This window comes from Rhincodon typus, chromosome 30, assembly GCF_021869965.1.
Source record: "Rhincodon typus isolate 14 chromosome 30, sRhiTyp1.1, whole genome shotgun sequence".
Classification (NCBI taxonomy): domain Eukaryota; kingdom Metazoa; phylum Chordata; class Chondrichthyes; order Orectolobiformes; family Rhincodontidae; genus Rhincodon; species Rhincodon typus.
In genome coordinates this window covers 4,736,650-4,751,607 of record NC_063361.1, presented here as the reverse complement: position 1 = coordinate 4,751,607, position 14,958 = coordinate 4,736,650, and the positions used below count along the sequence as shown (strand labels likewise).

General features: G+C 38.3%; 1 protein-coding gene across 7 annotated transcripts in view; it reads left to right on the top strand.

The window, feature by feature from the left end:
• tanc2a (tetratricopeptide repeat, ankyrin repeat and coiled-coil containing 2a) overlaps positions 1–14,958 on the top strand; it is a 754,278-nt gene that overhangs the window by 594,181 nt on the left and 145,139 nt on the right. For all 7 annotated transcript variants that reach the window (XM_048614640.1, XM_048614638.1, XM_048614637.1 and 4 more), the window contains 2 exons: positions 10,169–10,400; positions 14,781–14,947. In XM_048614640.1, the coding sequence (XP_048470597.1) occupies positions 10,169–10,400; positions 14,781–14,947 (399 nt within the window). The remainder of the gene's footprint in view (positions 1–10,168; positions 10,401–14,780; positions 14,948–14,958) is intronic.

Genomic DNA, 14,958 nt, shown 5'->3' with positions numbered 1-14,958 from the left:
TCCTCACAGTTCACAGTACTTCTTTATATCATTTGCTAATTTTGAAATTGTGCCCTTAACACCAAAGTCTGTGTATCAAGAAGTCAGATGTCCTTACACCACGGAGGAACCCCACTATAAATTTTACTCCAATCTAGCAATGGACCTTTGTTTCCTGTCACTCAGATGAATTTTGTAACTATGTTGCTACTGTCCCTTTTATTCCATGAACTCTAACTTTGCTTATGGATCTATTATGCTGTCCTAAAGGCATTTTGAGGCCATATACATCGCATCAACTTCATTACCCTTATCTAACCCTTCCATTATTTAATTTAAAAAAAAAATCTCCAGTTCATTCAAGATGATTTGCCCTGAACAAATGAGTGCAGGCTTTACTTAATTAACCCACATTTGCCAATTGACAATTAATTTTGGCCAAAATTGTCATTTCCAAAAGCTTCCCTACCACTGAGGTTAAACTGACTGTCCTGGAATTGCAGAAATTGTCCTTGCATCTATTTGAAAACATTTACAGTTTTCCAGTCCTCTGGCGCCATTACTGTATCCAAGGAGGACTGGAAAATTATACCCAGTTCCTCTGCAATTTCTACCCTTGCTTCAATATTGAATGCATCACGACTGATTCTGGTGGCTTATCAGTTTTAAGTATGTTTAAGTTGTCTGTTACCTTTTCCTTTATAAATTTTAAACTCATCAAGAACCTCAAATGCTACCTGTTTTACCAAGACTTGGGAAGCATCTTCACCCTTGCTAAAGCAAGTTACACAGTGCTTGTACAGTCCCTCAGCCATACTCAGCCCTGCCTCCACACGTAAAACCCTTTTGAGTCCCACTCCTGTTTGTATCCCTCTTTTTGCTATTTATATGGTTATAGAAGACTTCTGGATTCATTTTACTGTAGAGTGCCTATATCTCCACATACATTTTCTGTGCTTCTATCTTTTTAAAATTCCTCTCTGAACATGCCAGACTGAGCTTGTGTCTTAATTTGTGATATCCACCTTTTATATATCTTAAATACACAATTCTGCTGCTTCATCTAACTGTATTTTTTGTCAACCAAGGATCTCTGGATTTGTGTTACCTATCTTTCCCCCCTTGTAGGAAGGTACATTCATAGTAGCCTATCTCGTTCCTTTTTTAAAAGCATTGTTCAGCTACAGTTTTGTATGGTAATCTTGGATTTCAGTTTACCTGGACGATATCCATTCATTCCAAAGCTAGTTTTCTCTCACCTAGAGAATCGAATTATCTCCCCTGGTGTCATATAATGTCATTACAGTACCATCACTGAGTCCCCCCATTTTCAACATCCTGGGTTTAAAGTTTTGGCAAAGATCTGTAGCATGAATTGTGGATGAAGTTGTTGACTTGCTCGCCGAGCTGGCTTGTTTTTCTTTAGACGTTTTGTCACCATGCTAGGTGACATCATCAGTGGAGCCTCCGATGAAGCAATGTTATTGTACTCCGCTTGGAATTTATACTGTCTGGTCCAATATGGTGAGTAATGTCATTTCCTGTTTTGATCTGTATGGGTTTGTATATGGTGTCCAATTCTAAATGTTTGTTGGTTGAAGTATGGGTGGAGAACCATGCCTCTAGGAATTCCTGTGCGTGTCTATGTTTGGCTTGGGCTATGATGATTACCTTGTCCTAGTTAAACTGATGGCCTTCATTGTCTGAATGTACAGATATTAAGGACAGTTCGTCGTGCTGTTTTTCTGCTAGCTGATGTCTGTGTATTCTGATGGCTAGTTTCTTTCCTGTCTGTCCATTGTAATATTTGTGGCAGCCATCAGAATATATGAACATCAACTGGCAGCAAAACAGAACAACAAACACTCCTTAATATTGGTACATTCGGACAATGAAGGCCATTAATTTAACTGGGACAAGGTAACCATTATTAGCCTTAGAGGCATGGCTGTCCACCCATACTTCAATCAACAAACATATAGAATTGGACCCCATATGCAAACCCATACAGATCGAAACTGGAAATGACAGTACTCACCATAACGGACCAGACAGTATAAATTCCGAACGGTGTAGAATAACATCGCTTCATTGGACGCGCCACTGATGATGTCACCTAGCATGGTGATGAAACGTCTGAACAAAAACATGCCAACTCAGCGAGCAAGTCAACAACAACATTCTAGGTTGTTCCCATTGACCAGCAATTGAACTGGACCAGACAAATACTGTGACTAAAATCAGGTCAGACGCTAAGAATTCTGTGGCTTTTAACTCACTGCCTGACTTCCCAAAGGCTGTCCACTATTTACAAGGCACAAGTCAGAGTACGATAGAATATTTTCCATTTGCCTGAATGTATGCTGCTCTTACGATACTCGAGAAATTTAACTCCACTCTTTTTCTTTACAGCACTGTGGATGTACCTAAACCCTGTAGATTGTCACAGTTCAAAGTGATGCCCACATCCCATAAATGAATAAAAAAAACTATTATGAATTGTTTCATGTGCTGTTGCATAGCCAACCTAACCTATGACACACTAATCACTGTTTCCTAAGCGTTCCCCATTCGTACTTGGTCTACTTGTCCCACCTCGTTTCCACGAACTAGCTCCAGCAATGCCATCTTTCTCACTGGCATGGAAACATGCTCATGGAGAAAATTCTCCTGAAGACATTCTAGTAATTCTTGTCATCTCAGGCCTTTATCCTTGTCTATTTCAGAATGATTGAAGCTCATTTTAAATTATTTTTTAATTATTATGTTTCTCTGTAATTTCCTTACAAATTTAATCCTCTAGGCAGTTTTCCTGTAAGTATTTGGCCTGTGGAATACAGTGACCAATGAAATGCTTCCTTTATTGTATTATAATCTGACCAAATTAGTTCTATCCTTGACTTCTTGGGATATCCTCTCTTTGTAGCACTATTTCTTTTTGGTCATCTGTGGGATGAGTGTGTCATGGGCTGGGCCAGTGTTTGTTGCCCATCTCTAGTTGTCCTCGAGAAGGTGGGGATAGGCTGCTATCCTGAGCTGTTGCAATCCATGTGGTGTAGGTAGATCCAAAACATTGTTAGAGATGGAGTCCCACGATTTCGACACAGCGACAGTGAAGGAGCAATTCTATTAGTTCTTTTCCTTCCTTTCCTTCCCTGTCTTTCATGAATTTAATTAAATGTTTTCAAGAAGGTATTAGATTATAGTTCTTGGGGCTAAAGGAATCAAAGCATACGGTGAGAAAATAGCGACAGGGTACTGAGTTGCATGATCAGCTATGATCATGTCAAATGGAGCAGCAGGCTCAAAGAGCCGAATGGTCTACTCTTGCTCTACTATTTTCTACATTTCTATGAACATCTTAAATTCGTGAGTACTTTGGACCCTTCTTTAAGATTCTTTTGACCCAGCATTTCATTACTTGGTCCAATATCTCTACACCAAAATCTGATTCTTCTAACTCTTGTGAAATGCCTCGAGATTGTTTATTAAATTAAAGGCACTATGAAAATACAAGTTGTTCTCATAAACAAGCAAGTAATTTGTTATCATATCAGTGTATTATATTTTAAAAGAACTCAAAACATGTTTTTACAGTTTGAATTTGGTAATTTTTCAGTTATGGATGGCCTAATTTCAAGCTATTTTGATGACGCACCTTATTTAAAAATAGGAACAGAACAAATTTTAATTTATTTACTAACTTCCATGAAATGCTTGAAGACATTTGTAGTTCAGAAATTAATCGTTCCATAATACCAGGCTGGCATCTAAATTGTCTGAAGTACAGTGCAGGTAAAGTTTAATTATGAAACGTCATTTTAATCAGGAGCAGTGAAATAAAAGTAAATTTAAATTGACCTGTTTTTTGCTTGCCTTATTAAACATCAGTGACTTCTTGTAGGGCAACTGAACCCTACAACAATAGGGTTGAGAATCACCTTACTGAAATCACTTCATCCGTGTTCTACCAGCCATACAGAGCTAGGTAACTAAGCCAACTAGCCAGATTTGCAAAGTAAAACAAAAATCTTTTGGGAATATTAGCGATGAGAAACTACATACCAATAACACTAGTGAATGACCGCACAATAACTTGAGTTTTCTAATTTAATATTTTATTATGGAAACTATCTCAAGGTGTTTAGCAGAGGACATTGATAGAAGATTTAGGATGTAGTGCACAATGAAAAATTAGCCTTTAAAACTCAAAGGGGGAAAAAAAAGACAAAGGGACATAAGAGGGTATTCCAAGAATGAGGTGGGACAGGGGAAAGCTGTTGCCATGAATGGCATGGGAGAGGAAGAGCAGGGCAGTACACAGGAAGCTACAGCTGAAGGGCTGAAGTGAAAGGAGGTGGGGTTAAGCCATTGAGGAATTCATAAGCAAAACTGTTTTGAGGGATGGGAAAACAGTAGTAGTTGGCAGTTATCATGGCCACAATGTTTGTAGCATAATTAGTGATATGAATTATTAGAGCTAATTTAGCCTTTCATTGTGATGATTCAAGTTGAAGCTGACCAGTAGTTGAGATTTAATTTAAACAGGTTAAATAATGGTCTATCACGAGTCTCGCTGAAGGTTCCCTAAGAATAAAGAGAGACAGTTGTTAACAAAAAGATTACGGATACTAAGGCTAAAGCAAATTAGGAATGAGACAAAAAAAATGAGTAAGTCTAAATAAATCTCTGAACCTGATGCTAGTGTTCCTTCTTGCTGAAATGAAGAGGTTAACTCTTGAAGTCAAATCAAACAGTTGCGTTAATTTTTGTAGTTGAATAGTCAACATTATTTGCACAGGTATGCTCAGTGAGTACAGCAGGCTTTGAGAGAGAGAGGTGATTTTGTGTGCCTCATTTGTTCTGTGGTTATAGCAATTACAGATTGCCTAAACTCCTTTGGCAGAGCGGTGAGTTCTTTCTGAAAAACATTTTCTGTTTATTTGAGAACTCTCTTCACTGATATGTTGCCTCTCAGACACTTTCATGGGGATTTCTGGTTTAAAATGTTGTAGCGCATAGTTTTATACGGATCAAATTTGAGATAGTTATGTTAACATTTGATTTATCATTGTCCCACAAAGCAAAGCTGGAATTCTCTGTAGGAGTTCCTTCTAGTATCCTGATTGTTATCTCAAAAACCTTTAATTCTCACACCTGTAAAGTCCGTTGTGGTGTTGAAAAAGATTATGGAATTCTTTTAACGGTAGCTGTTGAGAGAACATACCAGTCTGTCTGCTTTTTGGCTGGCTATCGCGAATCAACAGAGATCATCATGTGACTACCAGCGGCCATTTCATAGATATTTTCTAGTCACCATCTTCAGAGATGTTATTACACATCTCTGGAGCTGTTGGGACTTGAACTCAAACCTCCAGGCTCAGAAATTGGGATACTACTAAGTCATTTTATATGTTGTGTTGATTATTTAACCAGTCCAATTAGTGGTCTGTATGGGATATGCAGTATTTTGAGTGCTTAGCTGTAACAGCAAAGTTCTTGAAATCATACAACAGTTATATCATTGAAAAAGACCACGTGGTCCATTAAGCCCATCTCACCTGTTGGAAAGAACAATTTAGCTTGTCTCACTCTCCCATTTTCCCCTGGTAGATGTGCAAATGATTTTCTTCAAGTGCATATCCAATTCCCTACTTGAAAGCCACAATCAAATCATCATTTACACATTCAGACAGTGCATTCAATTCAACTCATTGCATAAGAATATTTTCTTTGTGTCATACTTGGATCTTTTGTCAATCACTTTAAGTCTGTGTCCATTAGTTCTCGACCCTTCTGCCAAGGAAAGCAGTTTATCTCTTAGCTACTCTGACTAAACACCTCGTGATTTTTGAACACACCTTTCAAATCCTTTCTTTCAAACATCACTCAGGAAAAGAACCTCCATGTCTCCAACCTAACTGAATCGTAATTGAAGTCTATCATACCCGGAATAAATTTTGTAAATCTTCCCTGCACCTTTTTCTACAGATTTCACATTTTAAAAAGCATTGTACACGTTGCACCTCCTATTTTGTTGATTTAAATCAAATTTCTGTCATCTTCCATTTTCACAGGAACTGTAATCCCTAATGTGCAGTGTAACAGTTAAACAAAGCACATACATATTTCACTGTTGTATACAGAAATTCTACCTTGTACACTTTTAAAACGTTAATAACAAAGACTTGGTCTTATTCCACCATCCAGAGTTTAGTGGCTTTTGATAGCTTATGACAAACTTGTTGTCTAAATGTATGCTGTATGCGCACAATTTCTCAGTAACATTTATTTAGCAAAATGATAGAGAACAAATTTCAGAGACTCGATTCAAGTTGATTAAATATATTCAATATGTAAAATATTAAAGAGTGTTTTAAGCTATGCAAAGGGAGAAATGGGCCCTTGGCAGGGTAAGAGGTAGATTTAAAAACACAAATGGTGTGCAAAGCCTCTTAATTATTATCACTATTTTGATTGATGATTAGAAAAAAAAGGATTTCAGTTGCAGCAACATAACGCTTTATCATGTGCCGTTTTGGTCTCCTTATCGAAAGAAGGATGTAAGTGCAATAGAAGTGGTTCAGAGGAGGTTTACTGGACTGTCACCTGGAATCACAGGTTGACTTATGAGGATAGGTTGGACAGCTTGGACTTGTTTCTGTTGGAGTTTAGAAAAGTAAGAGGTGTCTTCATTGAAGTATATAATATCCTGAAAGATTTTGATAAGCTGGACAGAGAAAGCATGTTTCCTCTCGTGAATGTGCCCAGAACAAAGATCCTTGTTTTAAAATTAGGGGTCATCCTTTCGGTTAGAGGTGAAAATTTTTTTTTGTCCTGTGACCTTGGGATTCTCTGCCACAGAAGGTGGTGAAGAGAGGTATTTGAATACTTTTAAGATAAAAGTCGATAGATTCTTGTTGGGGAAAATGTTGTTGAGAACAAATGAAGATGTAGAATTCAAAACCAATCTGTCATGATCTAATTGAATGGCAGAGCAAACTCGAGACGTGTGGCCTACTTTGTTCCTGTTTAGGATGTCTCTATCATGGATACAAACAGTGTAAATAAAGGAAACCCATTTATAACGGGAGGGTTAGTAACTATCATAGTCAATTAAAACTTGCTTTACAAATTTAAGTCTTTATTCAAGTTTGTAAACCTATTTTAATTGCTAGTCTGTTATGATTCTGTTTGTATCATCTAGCTTTTTGTTGTTGCTGTTTACAAAATCATGCATCTTTAATTTTGATTAAGAAACCTACCCCCCAAGCAGAATGGGGCAATTCATTATATCAACAAATGCACGTGTCCTTAAGGTTCTGAAGTGATTGCTTTATTTTACTGAGATTTCAGTTCCCTCACACTGTAATGTTTGATAATTCCTTTCCAAAATGTGATTGTCACTCACTATTTAAATACAAGGAATAAAGAAAGATGACACTAATCATAAATTTTTTGTTGACTATATTTTTATTTTTTCAACTGTACCTCATGGTGCAACTGTTTCCAAACCACTGAAGAATAATGGGCTTTTTAATGTCATTCTATCAAAATTCCAGTAAAGGAGAGGGAGGAACTTTATACAAATTTATATTTGTTATATTCAGTGAATACTCCTGTTTCTTTAGACAATATTCAAAGACACCTTCTCTGCCTCCAACAAGCATTTGTTTTCACGAAGATCAAGTTAATTTTAGAGAAACGTATAATGTGCTACATGGTATATTGCAGATATTTTTAATTAACCTGTTCAGATAAGGTGGGATTTGTACCTGGGCCTCTAGTTCAGAGATAGAGATACTGCAGTGGCATCCTAAGAATCCTGTATGTTGTGTTGTACACTGATAAACTGTGAATTTGTTCCTCTGGCCTGTTCCCTGTTCTTCATCTACATGAGACCAAAACAGCACACAATTCATGACAGTCTATTAGACACCATCTGCTGGCATGCTAGAGAGTAGCATATCTGATTCCTGTCTGATCTCTTTGCCAGCTGGAATATGAAATGAATCATTATAAAATGCCTTTTTTTTTGTATTATTGTTCATTGTTCATTGTTTGATTGTCGGTTGTATGCTTAATGTTGCTTTCAGTACAGGCTATGGAAATCACTTTTCTATTCTGAATAAAAACAAAGTCCTAATGAACTCAATGCTTTAGTTTAAAATCAAGGACTGAATCCTGGATTCAAAAGTAACAAAAAGGCTGAATTGAAGACAGTGTTCTAAGGAAACCCACACAGCCTCATTCTTAAAGCACCCTCTCAAAGTCCTATTCGTTGTTGTGTTATGCCTGGACTGATTTTATGCGTGTTGCTCAGTACAGATTCCTCTTTTATTTCTACCCTTGAATTACAAACGAAGCTGAAAATCAGGTCTGACGTCTGATTAATCACTGTAATAGAGTTCATTCTGAATTATTTTCTAATTGTCAGTGAGTGAGTCATCCAACAATTATTTGATGAGTATTTACATTGAAGTAAGATAAGAAAGAATATTTCTATTATAGATGAATAGTGTGTCATTAAAGTTTAATTATGATAATTGCTAAAATATTTGGATCAATGTGGCTCATGTGCCTTTCTTTAAAAAAGGTTGTAAGGAGAGGCCTGGGAACTATAGACCCGTGAGTCTGACGTTGGTGGGTAAGTTGTTGGAGGTGATTCTGAAAGATAGTGTTTGGAGAGGCAAGGAAAGATTAGGGATAGTCAGCACGGTTTTGTGCAAGGGAAATTTTATCTCACAAACTTGAATGAGTTTTTTGAAGAAGTAACTAAAAAGATGGATGAGAGTAGAGTGGTAGACATTGTTTTACTTGGACTTTAGTAAAGCTTGTGATAAGGTTCCCAATGGTAGACTAATTAGTAAAGTTAGATCACATGGGATTCAGGGTGAGCTTGCCAATTGGATACAAAATTGGCTTTACAGTAGGAGACAGAAGGTGCTGGTGGAGGATTGTTTTTCAGACTGGAGGCCCATGACCAGCAGTGTTCCAGAGGGGTCAATACTGGGTCCACTTCTGTTTGTCGTTTTATGCAAACGATTTGGATGAGAATATAGGAGGCATGTTTAGTAGTTTTACAGATGACACCAAAATATGTGGTATAGTGGACAATGAAGAGGTTGTCTAGGATTACAAAGTGATCTTTATCAATTGGATCAATGAGCTGAGGAGTGGCAGATGGAGTTTAATTTGGATAAATGTGAGGTGTTATGTTTTTCTGTCTTTCTGATCTCCTAAAAATGATGTGCCCGCGTAGGCCTTCTGATCCAATGACACCAGGTCTGTTCATATCTTTTGAACTCTTTAATCTGTCCAATTCACCTTATCTTCCTCCCAACCCCTTCTCTGTTCGAATGACTTCCTCATGATCACACTCTTTCCCGATGCTCTCCATCTTCCCCTTCCTCTTCTGTCTTTCTGTATCTCCTCCTCCCTCTCCAAACACACACAGATTTGGCAAAGCTAGAGAAATACTTTACGTTTGTATTAATCGCATGCACCTTTACTGAGAATAAGTCACATCAATCTTTTCCCTGTTGGATCTCAGATTAAATTCAGGTGCGTGACTGAGTTTCTTTTTTTCCTGGCACCTATTAAAAGGTATTTAACGAACTATTTTTGAATAGTCTCATTTCATGTCCCAATACATGTTACCCACAGAACAACTTACCCATTTTTGTTTAACATTTTACTCGCATTGGCAGGACCATCAACATGATGCCTGATGAGTTGTAATATTTTAAATGTGTAAAATCAAGCCAAAATTGCATCATAATTTTGTCAAATGTTGAAAGTTTGGCTTTAACATTGCTATTTAGCTAAACAGAAACCAGCTTTTTTTTTACACTATCAATTCAATTTCTAACAATATGGAACTTCGATAGCACAGAAAACAGATATCTGAAATGATGAAAATCAAAGCACTATTTTGGATGAAAAATTAAAAATTTCTAAGTTGTTGATGTTTTGTTGTAAATGCTTTTAAAGGTTCAAACCTCATACTGTGTCAAATTCAATGAAAAGCTGTAACTTGTTCAACAGCTTTTTGTTAAAACTTGAATTCCCCAAGAACAAAGTTCCACCAGGTTAAACTCTTACCATTTGCTGTTGACTTTATTGACTCTAAAGGGCATTTTAAAGATTTTGATAGAGGTGAATCTACTCATTAAACTTGTCTTTCCAGGTGGTAGCTTACCATTACTGCCAAGCTGACAATGCCTACACCTGCCTAGTCCCAGAGTTTGTACATAATGTGGCAGCTCTACTCTGTCGATCACCCCAACTGGTTGCGTATAGGGAGCAGCTCCTTCGAGAACCACATTTGCAGAGTATGCTCAGCTTGCGCTCCTGTGTTCAAGACCCCATGGCATCTTTTAGAAGAGGAGTTCTCGAACCACTTGACAACTTGCGCAAAGGTAGGTCAAATTTTGTCGAGTAGGTGTTGAGCTCTAGGAATTAGTTGTTAGGTGTTGCCTAGACACTGTACTTTGGAGCACTTTTAGACTGGTAGGATTGTGATTCATTTGGAAATCCCTGACCTCAGAATTGTTTGTGTCAGGTGAAATAGTATTGGTGGAAGTTAGACAGCATTCTACAATGGAACACTGTCCTGTGATTTCTGGGTGACTGAGAGCAAGCTTGCTGTAGCAGAGCAAGTATGTGGTCCAGACAGAGACCCTAAGAAGAAAAATAGTGTAAAGAGAATAACGTACAATTCTGTAGGATAAGTGCAGGTAGTACACTGATGTGTACTGTTATTTTTCTGGGACGCAAATCTGAATCCAGACTTGTTATATTGCAAGTTTCTTCATTCTGCTTGACCTGGACTAAATTAAGATATATGGTGCCTGTCTCAATTTAGTAAATGCAGTTAAATTTATAACTCTTCACGATTTGATAGCCTACAATATACTCATAACTTTCAGTGACAGGTAGGAGAATGGATAAACCACTATTTTATTCTGGGAGAATATTCTAAGGTGCTGTATTTAAGCTTATCGTTGGGATCAGTAGACAACTGCAGTTTATGTCCTACTCCATTTCAGCTGCAGAAATGACAAATGTTATCTCCCTTTGTAGTAATGTCACCTTGATCGTGTAATTCATCCGTTTAAAAACAAATTTGGATGAATTCAATGGCATGATTTCCACTTAAATTGTGACATTTTTACACACTTTTTCACTTACAATAATTAAGTGGACTGTGTACCAAAGAAGTCAATTTAATTGACCCCCAACCATAAACCTCAGATGAACCAGGAAGTCCATTCCCCACTGAAGACCAGACATGCAGCATTTAAGTCAGATGGCTGAGACCAATACAAGAAATCTAGATATGACCTCCATAGAGCTATCAGGGATGCCAAGAGGCAGTTCCGGACCAAGTTAGAGGCCCAGACCTACCAAACAAACTCCCACCAACTATGGCAAGACATTATGGGATACAAAATGAAGCACAGCAAGATAGTGGACAAAGGCACATCCCTCTCTGATGTGCTGAATGTTTTCTGTGCTGGCACATCTGGGCAACAAAGACACCTAAGTCCTGTTCATTGATTACAGCTCCCCCTTCAACCCCATTATCCCCTCCAGACTAATCTCAAAACTGCACGACCTTGGTCTCGGCTCAACCCTCTGTAACTGGATCCTCCGCTTTCTGACCCACAGACTGCAATCAATGAAGATAGGTAACTGCACCTCCTCCACAATAATACTCAACATTGGTGCCCCCCCCAAGGATATGTCTTCAGCCCTCTACTGTACTCCCTGTACACTCACAACTGTGTTGCCAAATTCCGAATAAACGCTATCTTCAAGCTCGCTGATGACCCCACCATAGTGGGTCGGATATCTAACAATGATGAGTCAAAATACAGAAGGGAGATAAAGGGCTTGGTGACATGGTGCAATGAAAACAACCTCTGTCTCAATGTGGGCCAAACTAAAGAACTGATCATTGACTTCAGAAAGAAAGGAGGACTATATGCCCCCATCTACATCAATGTAACTGAGGTTGAGAGGATGGAGAGTGTCAAATTCCTTGGAGTGATGATAACCGACAATTTGTGCTGGACTTGCCACATGGATGCGACAGTCAAGAAGGCATAATAATGCCTCCTCTTCCTCAGGTGGCTCAGGAAATTTGGCCCATCCATGAGGACCCTCATCAACTTCTACAGATGCAGCATTGAAAGCATACTGTCCGGGTGCATAATGGTCTGGTATGGCAACTGCGCCGCCCAGCACTGTAAGAAACTACAGAAGGTGATGTGCACAGCCTAAACCATCTCGGAAGGGAGAATCTTCCATCCATGGACTCCATTTACGTGGCTCACTGCCACTGAAAGGTTGCCAACATCATCAGTCACTCATTGCACCCCAGTAATGATCTTCTGCAACCTCTTCCATCAGACAGAAGCCTGAACACGCACTAGCTTCTGTTATTAGAATCATATTAGAATTCGGTTATTAGATTCCGTTATTAGAATCATAGAATTCCTACAGTCTGGAAACAGGCCGTTCAGCCCAACATGTCTGCACCGACCCTTGGAGCATGCCAGTCAGACCCATACTCCTATAACCCACCTAATCTACACATCCCTGAACACTCGGGGAAATTTAGCATGGCCAATCCACCTAACCTGCACATCTTTGGACTGTGGGAGGAAACCGGAGTACCCAGAGGAAACCCACACAGATACGGGGAGAATGTGCAAACTCCACACAGACTGTCGTCCAAGGGTGGAATTGAACCCGGGTCCCTGGCACTGTGATGCAGCAGTGCTAACCTCTGAGCCACCGTGCCACCCCTAAATTCGCGGCTTAAATTTCTGTCGTTTTTGTGGAAGTATTTTTCCTCCTTCCCGAACCTTTCTACTTTTGAGGTCCTTGCTTCCTGGAGTACTTCTCTCTACCATGTTTGTGAAACCTATTCCATATTTTTCTGGTAAAGAAGCATTATCCAGATGATTTAAAGGCTTATCAGTAAGACCAGACAAAAACAAGCATTTCCAAAAATGATTTCCTGGTCCGGGGTAATGATGAATGGACTCTCGAGCCTCAAATAATGCTGATCTTGCTAACGTTGATCTGGCCTACTGCACACCCTGTGCAATGTAACCTGTATGCCTGTGTCTAAGGTTTTATGATGTACATCCTTGCTTACTATGATCTGTCTGTACTGCTCGTAAACAAGCTTTCCACTGTACTTTGGTACACCTGACAATAAATCAATCAATCAATCAATCACTTTGAGCACTTCATACCGTGAAATATAATTAAAAATCAAACAAATATGGTCATAACCTCCAGTGCCTCTAATGGCAAAGCATTTGTAAATATATATCTTAGCTTGCTGACAGAAACCCCTGATAACAGCCAATTTACTATTTTATCCAGATAGTAAGCATTGAAACGTATTATGATTTCCCCTTTGTCTTTGAAAAAGATCAGACAGCTACAGAACTAATACTTGCTTTCACTCCCTTTTAAACCAAAGATATCTGTTGCCTATTCTTTAAAGGAACTTTGTCAGAAAGTTGCATCCTAGAAGTTGAGAAAGTATAGCAACAATGCATGATCTCCAGTATAACTAGTTAACTTCTTTGCCTTGTGCGTAAAATTGATATAAAAACTGATAAAGCAAATATAGTATTCTTCAAAACTTGCACCTGTGGTCTATAAATTATCTTGCTGGTCAGTGTTGTAGCTGTCTCCCTCAAACTGCTCTTTTTTTTTTTTGGAAAAGAAGTTTGTCTCCTGGATTTTGTATGGTTCAATGTTATGCTGCTTGAGAATGGTACTGTTCTGTGACACATTCTATATTCTGAAATGTCTTTGAGATTTTTCCAGTCTTGAAAACTTCTGCAAAGTGATGATGTAATTACATAGTGTTCACTGGTGAAGGAAGATGAAATGAATATCAAGCCAAGAAAGTTGGGGGAGCAAGGGTCATGAAACACCATGGGAGTTGCTAACATTTAAGCCAGGTTTCTATCCTGTGCACCTGAGCATCCTATATTCCCAAACGTCAAATGTCGTTCCAACAATGAAGCACTGCAGGCTGCTTTTCTCCAGGAAATGTGTCCCTCAATGAACAGATATTTAAATAGAAAATCAATTATTTTTTGTTAGAATAAGATGTTTACTGAATCCATTGTGTGATGGAGGCCTATGGACTCGTTAAGTGGTACTACGTCAGCGATCCTCCCTGAGAATGTTATGTAAATTTCATGTTTTTTTTTATTCTCTTTGTAAGTAACGGTTTCCCACAGTAATAAAGTATTTAGAGTATTTTTGTACTTTCAAGCAATAAGAGCCAGATGTGGTTGGATGTAGTACAGTGCTTTACATTGTATTATGGACAGATTTTGAACTTGTGCTAATTCCATGGACAGCACACACTAATCCATGGAATATCATATTGATACTGAATTCCATGGAGATAACCAATCAGTGTCAGCTGTTATATCCCAGAATTCCACTGTAGGGTAGTTTACAAATTTCAGTATCTGAGTCAGCTTCCAGATGTCAGCATTACAGACAGATTTAAGCCTCCTAGATGAAATATGTGGTTTAATAATTCAGTCATCTATCTCATTCTTGGCCTGTTCATCACCTGCCTAGCAGTTGTATATAACTTGAAGTTTCACCATTTTGTTACATTTCTTGAATTAAATCAAAGCTAATTTTAATGTATGCTTCGTAACAAAAATATGTATTTTGTGTTTTATGACAATTTTGTAGATGAAAACCCACTGTTATTCTGATAGTTACAGATTTTATTTTCCTTACAGAGCGAAAGATTGCAGATGAAGACTATATCCTCTTAATTGATGGCCTGAATGAAGCAGAGTTCCACAAACCAGATTATGGGGACACAATTGTGTCCTTCCTCACTAAAATGATTGGAAAATTTCCATCGTGGCTGAAATTAATAGTGACAGTTCGAACAACACTTCAGGTATGGTCATG